At 37.8% G+C, this 15,224-nt stretch overlaps 2 protein-coding genes across 6 annotated transcripts in view; one reads left to right on the top strand and one right to left on the bottom strand.

Annotated features, from left to right (window-relative positions):
* Nucleotides 1–15,224, bottom strand: part of runx2a (RUNX family transcription factor 2a) — an 87,010-nt gene that overhangs the window by 59,074 nt on the left and 12,712 nt on the right. For both annotated transcript variants that reach the window (XM_077238741.1, XM_077238742.1), the window contains one exon: nt 715–962. In XM_077238741.1, the coding sequence (XP_077094856.1) occupies nt 715–962 (248 nt within the window). The remainder of the gene's footprint in view (nt 1–714; nt 963–15,224) is intronic.
* The window catches only part of supt3h (SPT3 homolog, SAGA and STAGA complex component), a 144,250-nt gene continuing 129,753 nt past the window's right edge, over nt 728–15,224 (top strand). Inside the window, exons 1-2 of one of the 4 annotated variants that reach the window (XM_077238745.1) lie at nt 728–997; nt 8,358–8,464. In XM_077238745.1, coding sequence (XP_077094860.1) covers nt 971–997; nt 8,358–8,464 — 134 coding nt within the window. In that variant the 5' untranslated portion in view covers nt 728–970. Of the gene's footprint in view, nt 998–2,569; nt 2,679–8,357; nt 8,465–11,479; nt 11,490–15,224 lie in introns of those variants that run through there. The other 3 variants (XM_077238747.1, XM_077238746.1, XM_077238748.1) reach the window with 3 other exon arrangements.

Raw genomic sequence — 15,224 nt, 5'->3', positions numbered from 1 at the left:
CTTCGAATCTCTCAGATTTCACTTCTCTCCAGCACGGCAGGATTTCTCATTTTTAAACATCACCCACAAATAACCGCGAACAATAATTAAAACAACAACAACTACATACTATTATCAACATTAAATCATATGATGTTGATGTGGAAAAGAAACACTAGTAAAAACATCATAAATAATTTCCATCAATAAGTCTTGAAAGAACTGGATTACAATAGGAAAAATGCAACAAATGCTGTACAGATTTTTTATTTAATGTACATTTAAATAAAAGTTTGATTAGATATGAAGTATGTTATATGTAACGTCAAGACCTGTGTTTACATTTACATAAACATTAAAATGAACTTAAATAGAATAATTGTATTATAACTGTTATAAATGGCTGCGTTTTCTTCCCTACTAATTTATAAGTGTGTTTTATATATAATATTATGTATTTTAATGTTGTCTGGATCTTGGCCAGGTCTCTATTGTAAAGGAGATTTAAATCTCAACGAGACCAGCCTGGTTAAATAATTACCTGGTTTAAATTAATAATAATAAATATATTCATTCATGAATGTAAACGATCTACTGATCTACTGGTCATGTCTAAAATGCTAAACACATCACGAGTTAATGTGCATCTAAATAGTTAGAAAAAAAAACCTATATGTAGTTATGTAACCATACTGATGTTGGTAAATCACTATTAAATCCGTAAATGTTTCTGACCTTAAACGCCACCGGGAGAGTTTTGTTGCACCTCCAGTGAGACGGCAGCACTGAGCACAGAAAGTTGGGGCTGTCCGTGCGCACGAGCTCGGCGGGGTGGTCCGCGATGATTTCCACCATGGTTCGGTTGTCGTGCTGTCGGAGTCTCGGCACCACCGCGTTCGGCTCCTGCTGCACATCGCTCATCTTCCCCGCCACCGGCTGAAGGCTGCTGGACGGCGGACTGAACCTGCGGCTGGTGTTCGGGTCTACCGGAATGCGCATCACAACAATGTCAGCAAAGGTAAGGACACTTCAAACCAGCACTAAAGTCAATGTTTTCGATCACAAATAGCCAGGATCTATGTAAAGTCCGTTAGGCTGAGTAACGCGCCTTCCAGAAACCGAAAAAGTTGGATGAGATCGGTTCCTCCCAGGCTTTACGCGCAAGCTTTACGCGCTCCTACAGGTGAATCGCGTTGAAATTAACGCGCACGAGCTCATTGTTACACGCAGAAGAAACGCAGACATAATTTACGATTTTTTGCTCCTCCAATGTTGAACGTTGCTGAAATAAACTTCAAAATCCGGAATACGAGCGAGTCACTTCGCGTTACGCGCAGCGCTCGATCGGAAAGTTCACTTTACCGCGTTTCTTAAAACATGCCACCATGTAAGTAGTAAAAAGAAAGTTTACGATTTTGCAAAAGTCCTCAAGATCTTTCTTGTTCCACGCACGGTCTTTGTGAAGGGTTAAAAAGGTGATTCCAAAGGTTGTGGTTAGAAAGATGAAGGCGCTGCAAAGCCGCAGTGTTTTTGTCTCGTTGTGTGGTTTGTCTTAGGAGGCAGGGACTTGGGTGAGCTCAGGTTTTTTGTGGTTTATATATATATGCAGAAGCAGGAGGATTATTATGCTGATGAGTCTTGAGCACGTCATGTCTCCAAGCACCATTTCACGGCATCAAAATAAATCAGCAATTCAGAGGTTTGGTATAAGTTTTTTAGAGCTCCTTTTCCTCTTATACCAAAGCAATCTATAAAATACAACATAGAGACCCTGTGGCTATAAAGAAACTACAGAACAGTTGTGATTTATCTCGAAATGTAAAGACCTGCATAAAAGGAAACAAAGTAAGGAACATCCTTAAGCAACTAATAATGACATATTCAACAGTAAATTCTTTATTATGGCAACAGCAAGTTTTCTTTCACTGTTCACTCACGTGAGACATAAAAACCTCATCATAAAGAGACATAAACACAACTCATTGAAACCAGACAGAAATCAAACAAGCAGAGTAGTGACTCATTTCCTATTTCTAAAGACAGATAAAGAGCCCGGCTAAAGTTAATATACAATAGCAGCACAGAAGCCATGACAACAACATTGAAGAAATGTATGTATGAGTGTGTGTGTGTGTGTTTGTGTGTGTGTGTGTGTGTGTGTGTGTGTGTGTATGTGTGTGTGTGTGTGTGTGTGTATATATATATATATATATATATATATATACAAAGTCAAAGATTAACATTCGAAGGTAATAATGAGTATAAAATCATAATTTTAATCATATGAATAATTTTCTAATAATTCTTTTTTGAAGTGTAGCTACTATGAAAATTTTATGTTATATTTAGGCTATTGATTTGTATTTATTTTATTATTAGCCTATTGATAATACTTTTATTATTATTGTGGTTTTTAACCGGATAAATCTCTGATAAAATGGATGGATAAATGGCTCTTTAACGTTTAAATTCGCATTTTATTATGCGACGAGATTAAATGCAGAACTACAGGAGCTTTCGCTTACCACTGGGGGCTATTACTTTAGATAACCATTAAAAAATACATTACCCACAATCCCTGGCAGACCGAGTGACGTCAAATAGACACGCGGTGAACATTATGTTTACATCAGAGTTAAGTGCCTTGCAGTTTGAGAGAGCACATGTGGATGGATTGAATAGATCTTAACATACATAAGGTAAAAACAATCACTTACTTAAATGTGTAAGGCTAAAATTCGGTTATTTATTTAGTCTGAAAGTCAACTGATATTGATACGAGACTCGAAATGTTCTGTTTGTTCAGTTCCACTGTGTGTTCACAAAGTGTGTTACAACACTTTTACAAGCATCATTATGTCTTTATAATGTTGACAGGCATTTTATGTGGTATAGTTTAAACTGTTTTTACTCTCTGAAATCTAGAGAAAGATGTTAGTTATAGACATAGTTACAGTTATGGTAAATAGCTTTTTGACATGCCACGTTATTTCAGCATTTTTAAGTCATACATAAGCATTCAATAATATACTGAGCCAAAATGAGCTTGCTTATGTCGGAATGCAAATTAAATATGCACATTATTTGTGCACAAATCATAATTAGATGGAAAAATCTCAGTGCTGATCCCGTTTTCTTATTCCAGACTCCAGTTGTGAGCCTGTGGTTAGTTGAGGTTTCATACTCTGTTCTTCCTTCACAGTCAATTCTGTGTTTTATTCTGGAAAAAATCACATCCTCACTCTTGTGTCTAGCCGGACTTTCCCCCCATGTGTATTGTTTGTAAAACCTTGGCTGTTTGAAAGACCGTAGGAAGAGTGATGTCAGCACTCGACATGAAGTCTGACTCTGTGGAAACTTGCACACACACAGATGATGGTGATTTGAACCTGCGATTCGTTTCTTCTCCTCCTCCTTCCTGTCCAAGTACACGTCCAAGAGCCTTTAATCTACACGTTTCGGTGTGAGAGAAATGGATTTTGCATGATTGCAGGTCTTGTGGAGACGCTGGGAACTGTGTGTGGCGGCCCAGCGAGGATGTAGGAGGGAAATAAAACATCCAATGGCTCTGAATCGCATTTGCCACTTCATTAGGGCTTCGAGAAAGAAGCACTATTAAGTTACATTTCCTTCTTAGTGAGCGCTAAATATGTTTCTGATTTTCCCCCTGTTATGATGATCTTCTGAAAATTTATGAGACAGCTGAGTTGGGGTAATTGTAATTAATGAAAAATATAGTTGAATATATATTGAAACAGCATGTGGCGGAAGGTTGAATTGGGATGTCTTGGATAAAGAAGAAATAAATATGTTGGAGGTCTTTGAATGCTGATATTTGTGGGCTTTTTTAGAGCCGCAGTAGTAAAAGTGCCCTTCCTCAAAATCGTTTTTTTGTCACCAAGAGTCATCAGTATTTTTGTCTTTACATGCTGTAGGACTACTGCTTTTGGCAGAATCGACCAAAACACAAATCGAACGCCCACGACTAAATGAGGAAGTTAACTAGGCGTCTGTAGAAAAAAAGGAAAAAAACAAACACAAAAAAAGACGTGGAAGCTACATAAAAGTCCTGACTATTTAATTACATAGAGGAAAAATGCAATAAATAGAATGGCTCCCTTTTCTGTTCTTTCAAAGCTTTTTGCATGTTGAAGTAATCTTGATTCATTTGCCACATCTGAATTCATTTTGCCCAGTATGGCGACCATCTGCCTTCACAAGTCAAAGTAAAAGCTTTATCTTTCATCCAACAGAGGGGGCGAAAACAGAAGGAAATTGTATGCCGAGATGTGTTTATTGAAGAAAAGGGCCCTGCGTTTACTTCGGTGACACTTTGGAACATTTAGTTTCATGTCCTTCGGAGACAGAATTAAGATTTATATTGGCTCTGATTAAAGGAGAAGTTCGCTGAAAAATGGCAATTCTGTTGTTCACCTTCATGTCGTTCCAAACCCAAATGCTGTTGTTATTCTCGAGGAACATGAAAATAAGAAATTTTGAAAAATATCCTGGGTGCTCTTTGAAGCCATTCGGGATGTGTGCTGTCAACCCCCTTGAATGATTAAAGCTAGTCCATGTGATTTTCTGCTGTATTTTGAGTCTTTTAAAGCCATGTGACATGATTGTCTGTGCTTTGTCATAGCTCTGAAATGATCTCATTCTCCATTCTCTGTATTGAAACTGCTGTCACTTTGGTTTGACGTTCTTTTTATTTACAGTAATTGAATGTGAGCATGAATTAGATTTGAGAGCTGCAGATTATCTGTGATTAATGGCTTAAAGGTGCTCTAAGCGATGTCATATGTTTTTTAGGCCAAAACGTTTTTTGTCACATACAGCAAACGTTTCCTCACTATCCGCTAGCTGCCTGTCCCCTGAACACACTGTAAAAAAACGCAGTCTCTGCAGACACCCCAGGGTCCAAAATCGGCAACAAAAACAAACTGGGCTACACCACTAAATATAACAAACTGTTCCAGCTAGCCTCCGTTTTGTTTGACACTACTTTAAATGTCAACAAAAAGTGATGTCACCCGACATTGCTTAGAGCACCTTTAAAGTCTGCATGAACTGGAAGTTGCGATTTACTTTTCTGTCCTATTGTGACACATGGTGTTGTCAAAAGTACCGACTTCTGTACCAAGTGAAATTTAAAAAATGTGATGCTTTGAGCGCTGTTGAGCAGAATCGTAAACACTTCTGATTGGCCATTGTGTTATGGCGCTCATTGTAGCCAATTACAGACATATTTGGTGAGCTCGTGAGCACAATTGCCAATCAGAGGGGTTTACGATTCTGCTCAACAGCAGTCACATTTTTCAGTAACTTTTTGACAACACTGACACATCTGAGTAAAACGGCTTCTCGAACAAGAAAAAATGTAGGGCGGGACGTGATTTTTTCCATGGGGTATTGATTGGATGGTTGTGGTTTGCTATTTTCATTTCATTTTCATTTCATGGCAATTTTAATGGTGTGTTCACACTTGGAAGGTTTGGTTGGATTAAAACAATCTCTGATGCGATTGCTCTGTTAGTGCAATTCGTTTGACGCTGCCATCCACACCCTGGTGCGCACCAAATAATACCCCTTTTCCACCAAAAAAGAACGGGTTCGGAACTGGTGCTGGTTCAAAGTTAGTTCGGAGTTGGTTCAACTTGCGAACCTTCTCAGAACCGGTTTGTTTTCCCACTGACTAGAGCGCCCAGCGAACGACGTCGTTACGTCACTGTGTACGTCGCCATACAGAAACGCTAGCAAGTACATTATTTTGGGATTATCTCTAACTTGTGTTCCATGAAGGCTTTAAAAACAATTGAAATAAGTAAGTCTTTTAATCTTTTCCTTTGATATGTAATCATTTCTGATTAGTTATGTACCTCTGTCTTGTGTCTTTTTTTCTTTCCGTTTATTTGTTCTATATTTTGACTGTTTTCTTCTTTGCTTACATAATGTTTTCAATAAAAAAATAAAATTTAAAAAAAGCTAGAAACGCTTGCGCCAACTTCAAGCATAATAATTACAATGGTGGACTACATCGTGTTTCTGCAAATGTTTCTCCTGGCTTTGCGGTCATAAAATATGTTTAGGACACATCTAAACCCGCCTCCAGCCCCGCCGTAAGCATGACACGGTGGTAAAAGAACGGTTCTCTGGTTCTAGTCCAGCAAAGAGTTGGTGCCGCTTTGGAACCAGTTTTCCTGGCCGAGAACCGGTTCTTTGGCTGTCGAAACACAAAGAACCGGTTCGCGAGTAGGCACCGGCTCCGAACCGGCTCTCAAAATGCTTTGGTGGAAAAGGGGTATAAGTGAACTCAAACAAACTCTGGTGCGGTTCAACTGAGATATGAACGCAAGACAGACCGAAAACATGTAAACGAACCAAAAACAGGATATGTCACAAGATGTGACATGACAGAAGGATTCCTGCCACTATTTTGACTCCTTTACACATTTTATAAGTTCTTCACAAGTTGTCAGCTTTATCATATACCATCATATGTACACACAATGAGCGCATTTAGCCCTGCACACAGCATTGTTGTGGATGTTTGACAAGTTCCGTCGCAAAATACATGTCATAAAACCCGTTTTTTTTTTTTTTGGTATCTTTAGTTCCAGTATTAAAAGTGACATTATGAATAATTAGCGAATCAGGACTAAATGTGTTGTTTTCTTTTTTGGTCCAGACCAAAAGAACCAAGAGAATTGAATTACAAGTGTGAACACCCTAAATTTCATACTGTTTTTGAATGAGGGTGAGCAAATAATAATGATATTTTACTGATCAGTGCACAGACGTTTGTCAGACTACAGCAGCATTAATAGGGATTATACGTCTCATCTATGTGAGAAAAGGGCCGTCCGCTTGTGAGATTTGATAGTCTGATGCCGTGTGGTTTCTGAGTCACTCATGTCAGCTACAGGTTCAAACAGACCAAGGTTTGCTCAAATAATCCTGGTGGCCCGTGACGAGGCCGACAATGAGCGCATTTGAATTCGACAAGCTCCATTCCTGGGGTTGTATCAGCATCCTGTTAATTTGTTTTCTTTGTATTAGAGGAAGTCTAACTGAAAACTGTGCAGATAGCTGTGTGATGAATGTTTACTGCTCGACGGCACACACTCACATAATTCAGATACATTAAAATAATGATGTTCTTAGTCTAATAGTAATGTTGACTCTGTGTCTGGAGAGTGGCAGACAGATGCAGTAAGAACCACCATGATGTTAAAGGAATAGATAATGTCATCATTTACTCACCCTCAAGTTGTTTCAAACCTGTATGAATTTCTTTCTTCTGCTGAACACAAAAGAAGATATTTTGAAGAATGTCGGTTACATCGGTAACCAAGCAGTTGGTGGACTCCATTGACTTCTATAATATTTTTTTTCCTACCATGGAAGTGAAAGCCCATCAACTGTTTGGTTACCTCTTCAAAATATCTTCTTTTGTGTTCAGCAGAAGAAAGAAATTCATACAGGTTTGAAACAACTTGAGGGTGAAAAAATGCAGATTCTCATAATGGCAAATATATCAGCTGATTTATGAGCCAGGCCTCATAGTTTCTAAAAACAGCCTGATCAGTGCTAGTGCACATTTTCCGTTTTCAAAGTATTATTATTATGATTAGTATTAGTATAATTTTTTTGTGAATTGGGTATAAATTGAATAGGCTACTCAATTTATGTAGCCTATTTTTCAAACAAATAAGACTTCTGGCATGCAATTAATAATTCAAGAGGAAGAGACAGAGAGCCAGAAATGGCATCAACATTTTAAATATACATATTGGTTGACCACTACTTTATTGCAATGTTTTTTGTCAGTCATTTTATATATTGGCCCCTATATGTAAATATTTAAATGCTTTTTGCAGAGGTCGTTGGTTCATTTTGATTTCAGGGATTTAGTGCCAAATAAGAAAAACACTAAAATGTTATATGGAATTAAATATGCACTTTTATCATGCCATGTAATGCTGGCAAGATCAAACGTTTAGTAAACATTAGAACAAAAACAGACTTTAAACATTTCTGCCGTTCCCTTTGAACTAAAAGATCATTTTTCATCTCTCATTGCCTACAGAAGTTTAAGCAGCCTTGCTTTTGGTCATTAAAAATAGTTCAGTCTCACTTGCTAAAAAAAAGCATCCTGCGTGTGTCTCTCTGACATCTCTTTGTGAATGCCGTTTGTCTTTGACTCCTGTTGAACGTGTCCTGCTCTGAACATGTGCCGTGTTTCCCCTCCTGTCGGTGGATGCATCAGGAAGTGTTTTCCATGTGAAGTGGCTTTATAATTGCTCAGGCTTTGAGTGGGTGTTGTGTAAAGCATGTGTGTGTGTGTGTGTGTGTGTGTGTGTGTGTGTGTGTTACAGATGAGCAGCAGTGCTGCGAGCCCCATGTCAGCCAGCAGCACCGGGGCCGGACGCGGATCCGGATCCGGAAAGGCCATCAGCTTCATCCCTGAGCTCCAGAGCATGATGTAAGTGGATGAAAGTTTTCATGTCTTAAATAATTTGGAAAACTCTGATGTGTTCCAGCCCTTACAACAAGCACTGTGGAGTTGCATTGATGATGATACCCTGCTATGGTGATGACTGTTTAACATATTCATATGTCATTTACGTGATACTCCAAGATAATTCAGAGAAGAATATGGTTGCTACCTTGGTACATGGTTTTTCGCATAGGTTAAAGTCCCCCTGTAGTTAATCATTGTCTCCATTAAAACTCATCTTTGATCACCAACATCACATATTTAAACGTTTTTTCCTTGAAAAAAAACGTCATGCCTTAAAATAGCTTGAATATAACTAGGGATGCTCCGATCAGGATTTTTGCAGCCGATACCGATAGCCGATTTCTTGTCATGGTGATCGGCCGATACTGATCCCGATACAGATGCTTAATATAGGCTACTTAATATAAGACAAAGATAAATACAAACAAAATGGAGCAGTCTGATGCAGCCCACAAGGTTTAATTAAACATTGTCCAATAGTAAACTTTGGAGGACAACATAAACATTTAGTCACCTAAAATAGAGAAGTCTGACGTAACTTAAACCTTGTCCAATACAAGTCTGAACAGGACAAAAATTAAATGAATAAATAATTTAAAGTCCTAAAAGAACAAATTGGAGTAGTTTGATGCTACTCATTAGAAGGGATGGGCATTTCAAGCAAAAATAAAATTCGAAGATAGCTGGGTATTATTCGAAAACCGCACCCCTCCCCGTTATGTACGCACACATGCATGTATAGGCCACACACGAGAAAAGCGGAGTGGTCTGACGTTTAAATATAACTTAAAAACGTAAATATACATTTCATATTTGTTTTATATAATATAATATTCTTTTTTTAAATTTCATCTATGTTGATTATATGAAAAAGGAACCGCATGAGATGGGTAAGATAGGATCATAAGATGCCCAATATATCAGGAGACATTCGGAGTGGTTCAGACATGATTTTGACCACTTAATTAAGTTTTGTTTTGTAGAAAGCCATTCTTTAAAGTGAATTTCGTTTTGTAAAAATTGTATCTTAATTTCAATCAATGTTTCATCAACCAATTGTCTGGATTTAATAAATATGAAGCGAAATATAGCAGACAATATAATAGGACATGGAGGCGCCCGCGCGTGAACTGGAGCGCGTCTCTTAAATGAACTGAAACTAAGCGTATAAACGACATGCCTCACAGACCTGAGCTTGAAATGTCTACTTTAAAAAAAACAAACAATTCAAATCGATAAGACATGGGGTACTCTATGCTTATAGGCAAATCCGAATGAAGTGTGCATTTCTCTCTATAGGCGCGTTCACTATGCGAAGATGGCGTCAACATCGCCAACTGTATCTTTGCAGCAAGAAAACACTAGTTTATTAATAAACAGCTAAAATGTATCAGGCTGCATAAACATTACTTTTGCCTGTTCTTTGTGGAAGCTTTATGCATGCGCTTGATATGCGGAATATGCTATATTACGATAACGCTCATTATGGTTTAGTATTTTCTCCCATATATATTTAAGTAATTAAATTAATATAAATATGTGATTAGACTAATGGCTTAAATGAACTACTCTTAGTCAACTAGAAAAAAAAAACTTTAGTCGTGCACGGGCAGCCCAATTTATTTCACATATTTCCTACCCAGCGCGTCACTGCGGGCGTTCTGAGCGAGCGGCGCTGTGTGGACTGAGCGAGCGAAGCAACTCTTCAGAAAGGCGATCTCTCTGGAGGACAATTCTCCTCCACATGAGATTCCTTTGAAACATACATGGCAAATAGCTAATTTTTTTCATTGTTTCTCGACACATCAAAGTACACCGGCGATGACATGACTGCCAAATCATTTAAGTCCCCACGCATCATGTACCTTATTCTCACGTTTTGACGTAATCAAATTGTGATCGGTTTGTGAGATCGGCCAAGTTTAGTGAGTACCGATCGAGTCATAAAATGTGATTATCGGCCGATACCGATCTCTGGCCGATCGATCGGAGCATCCCTAAATATAACTCTGCACCCTTGCCTCATTCAGTATACGCGGTTCTATGAATATGCAATTTAGCCCCTCCTCCACTCACTCACACCGGCTCACATATTCGCTCATTGATGATCACACGTTGATGTGATTGGTTATAAGATAGTTTGTGACGTGAGAAACACCAGCGATTTCAAACCGTGTTTTTGAAACTGTCTTTGGTTCACTTTAGTTTTAAGGAGAAAATACTCAGCAATGGTGTTGACTTGAATGAATTTGCACATGGTTTGTCTTAAAGCATATCAAAAACACCACATAGATATGAACTACATTAAAAACTTGATTTTCACCACAGGGCGACTTTAATACAATACAATATTTTATAAAGCTCCACTAAGGGCAGTCAAGAATCCTCAATTAAATTTCAATGCTCGTCTTTAAAAGATCCTTGATTGCAATTTACCCGTGTCGATTAACCGGCAAAATGCTGGAAGTTGCCGGTTCCACGGTCGAGAATCCATGAACCGCATTATCAGACCATTTTCTAAGTCTAAGACCATTTAAATATCATAATATAGCATAGTGCTGTTGTGAAATAACAAAAGCTGCGATTCAATTGAATAAATATATGCGCTGTGGGATTCAGAGTGAAGCGTGGCGCTTTATTTACATGCGTGCAGGTTACGTGTTTCTTCCAGCATCTCAGAGCAGCTTCATTCACAGTAAATGCTGCTCCTCACAATCTCAGTCTCTGCATAGCTGTTTGGACATAAGTTGATTGTTTATATTACATTATGTATTTTAACAGTGTTGTACAATAAAACCATATGATTACTTTCTTTTGATACTTTATTTGAACCAATTATTATTACCAAGCAAATTTAAAGGCTATTGTTCACTTAGGTCTATTTTTGTTAACACAAAAAATATCCAATTACCTAGCGCCAATGATTGAAGCCGTGGCCTTCAGAAGAGCCAGTCTGGATTTCCATCACCATTTGCGGTTTACCGAAGTACAATTAATGCTTATTATTTACTCCCTCAGAAATCAGGAGGGTTTGCTTATTGGAAACTGCATCAGTATTTGTGGTTCTGTGGATGTACTTCGGCACACGACAGTATTTTTGTCAGAAACCCTGTTTTTCCGTCAAAAACCTTAAGTGTAGTTGATATTGGAGTGAATAATATTTAGCTCAATCTATAAATCAAGCGTCCAGGTCTACAAAACTGCTTCACCGAAACACAAAGGAGTCATAAAGTAAATTTACATGCCGATCCATTTACTTCCCTCCAACAGAGCGCTTGCGGTTTGACCTAGTGAGAGATATTCTTTAGGAAAGCCACAGTGAAATTCATCCTGTCGTTCTGCTTTGAATCCCACCTGAGGAGACCTTCAAACTCATGCAAATCAGGACACCACTGTTTTACTGTGTGTTTACCTCGTGTGGGGCTATTTAGTGAGGGCAGACAGAGAAATACACAACAGCTTGTCGAGAAAAATAAAAACACCTCCCCTTTTTGTTTAGTCAAAACTGGAGACGAGACAATAGCTGTTCAACAAAGGTTTCTGTAAACAAATAAAATTCGACTTTTTAAATTTTTTCATTATTTTTCTATGAAGATTAAGCACATTTTCATCCCAAATTCTTATTGCTATGTAATGGGAGTGTAATAAACTATGCAATACAGTCCACATTATTAAATAACAATAAATATTATATTTGTTTTAACATTAATAATACGTTTTTATGAATAGAAATCAGCATAAATTAAATTTAGTACAAAAATAGTAAAGAGTTATGTATTCTTAACATTTGTATACAATTTGAAAAAAACACAGCATTTATTATTATGGAATATGCATAATTGTCATTTAAATAATGTTACATTGCAAAAAACAAGCTTAATTTTCTGCATGCAAGAAATGGTAGTATTTTTTTCTTTGGATTTTACAGTGAAATGTGACCCTGACATTTCTTGACGATTTTCATTTTGACTGTTTTTCTTACACAAACTTTTCTCATGTAATGAAATCATCCCTGCCAAGATTAAAAATATTACTGTAAGAAATATTGTTTTGAATAGTTTGTTTGGCCCGCACAGAAGCCTAAAATGATACACGTCTCCTATATCTGCCGTGATGAGTAACATCATGTTGATTTTCTTCGGGGCCGATTCATTTTTTTTGTCGTTGTTGTTACAACATAAATGTCATAAATCCGAAATGCTCCGTGACATTTCAATCTCACTTCACGTCTTAAACTGCACACAGTCATATAATTTTAGAACATTTCCTTTTGTTGAAAAAAGAAAATCGTATGACCCTGCGACTCCATAAAGGGCTCCGGATTGCAGTCTTATATTTTTTGAAAGACATTTAATTATAGCTTGCAGTCAAAGGCATTTTTGATGGAAACTAAATGGCCTCCAATTGCAAAGATTTTCTTCCTTTTTTGGCAGGCGCTTGCTCTGAGTGATGATTTGGAGATATTATATTCCAGCGTCTAACAATCTGTTGCATTCATCTGTATCATACTGTACAATTGTTGTCAGTGACGCATTTGTCTCATGCTTTTTTTAAAAAATTTGCAGCTGAAACCGATGTGTTAAAATCGTGAAGAAGAGAAATAAGGTTTGTAAAACGTCAGCTGGGACTTCTGTGCTGTACTATAAAACTGACTCTGGGGTGTTTTTGACGCTGTCTGCTCTGGGCACGCCGGCTGTCTGGAAAAGTGAGGGAGGAAAATGTAAAGACAGTTTCCTCTGCCGCCTCTTGCCGTGACTGTCTGCCGCCCCGCGCCTTCATGGAGGTCTCTAATTGAGATCACTTGTACTTATAAATGGTAGGAAGTTTTGTGGTTCAATGAGAGAAGCATTAGAAGCATAGTGTGTGCCTCTTAAAATTAAAATGAGGCTACCGTTTAACTTTCTTAATCAGCTAAACGCGTCTCTCCAGGCGTTTTGGGGCTTTTTCATCTTAACAGAGTCGTTTTTAATAGTGGCAGACCAATATGGGGTTTTTAGTGGCATATACTGATATATAAAGGGCAGAACATATAAAATCAGGAAAAAAGTGCATTATCAGTTGTTAAATCGAAAGCAAATCAAGAGCTTTTGGAAGTGTTAAAAAAGGCAAAATATATCTTCGTCATAATTATTGGCTGATAAAATAATCTTGTAGGTTAATTAGCCTTGCCGATACATCCCTCGACAGTCTAACACTATTTTTGAGCACAATTAAATGTTGTTTTGTCATGTTTATGAGCAGATCTTTTTGAAATGACAACATGACCATGATTATAGTGTGGTCAGGTAAAGGTGATGTCTACAATGCCAAATTACATCTTTGCTCGGATTGTTTTTGTGAAACCATCTCGTTACAAAAACAATAGTGACTGCAGAGGTTTTTAGTGCACTAACATGTTGCTAATTTTCTATTTGACAGCAAAAGAGGGCTGATATCTCTGACAACTGCCTGCATTTGACTTCTGTCTGAAGCATCGTATGGTAAAATTCATTTCTTAACATGCTTCCAATCATTCAATCGTGTTATAATCCGGTGCGCTCTAAAGAGTGCTTACTTTGGACAGGAATCTCAATGATACATGCATAAGGTGCTAAAGATAACACAGACGGTTTAATATGGCCAACGTCCTGCTATTCTGTTCTCTGTGGATTTGACCAGCCTTCATCCTTCTCTCTGAAAGCCCTGTCCAATTAAAACACATTTATTGTACTTCAGTAAGGTAAGCAGTGTCTGTAATGATGGATGATTTTGTAGCGAGACGACGAGAAAATATCGGACACTGAACACCACAGCTGAGCTGAGCACGTCTAGAATCTCAAAAGTAGTATGAAACTTCATTTTTATGCTTATTATGAAGTTAAAAGCGTAATTTTGAACCACCATTGAATACCAAATTCCAGTGGATAGTCATTATTTCCCACTGAGTATTCAGATTTGATTAGAATTACATTGTGAAAGCTGTTTAAACATGTATTTATAGCGTGTTTACTCGATCCATTGCCATCAAATGCTAGTTTGCTGTCAACTTCAATCAAACAAAAAAACAGAAATGGCAAATTAAACAAAAAAGTGAAAATAAATCCTATGCTTCTGGTGGGATTCATTCAGGACAGATTTGTCTGTCTCTCCACTGCGATGCTTCAGTCGACAGATGAGCGTCTGAGCTCATATTGGATGTGTGTTTTATCACGGCAGAAGTTGTTCCTGAGGCGATGCACTTCGACTGCTTCTCTTTAACTGTTGACTTCAAGTGTATCATGGCCTGTGGTTGTAACCTGATCAAAGTGGGTTATTAAGCGAGTCCCCTGTGAACTCCAGGGTTCATCACTGCCGCTGTGCCAATTGCATTAAATTCTTCTGTTTAAGTGATTTGAAATAGCATATTTGTGGCATCAGAAGTTTCAGACTAACCTAGTCCATATTGTCATGTTGGCAAACTGTGTTTAAAAATACCTGAAGTCATTATTTAGTTCCAGTCCATTTTTGATGATAAATTTTAGCACCTATTTTATTTTGCCACAATTATTTGTGGCACGTTGTTAGTACTACTGCACTCAGACGAAACCCACACCAGCATTTTTGTGGGTTGCAAGTCCTGCATGTTTTTTCTTTTATACTGCAAGAATGATACAGTATGAGCACTAAAAAGCTGAAATGCATTGTTGAAATATGGAAATATTAGAGCACGAAAATGTGGAAATCGCAAACTGCGGCTTTTGTA

Source organism: Siphateles boraxobius, unplaced genomic scaffold (assembly GCF_051911475.1).
Source record: "Siphateles boraxobius isolate OS27281-9 unplaced genomic scaffold, OSU_SipBor_1 22, whole genome shotgun sequence".
Lineage (NCBI taxonomy): Eukaryota > Metazoa > Chordata > Actinopteri > Cypriniformes > Leuciscidae > Siphateles > Siphateles boraxobius.
Note: the sequence above shows the minus strand (reverse complement) of the source record. Positions and strands in the feature narration are given on the sequence as shown.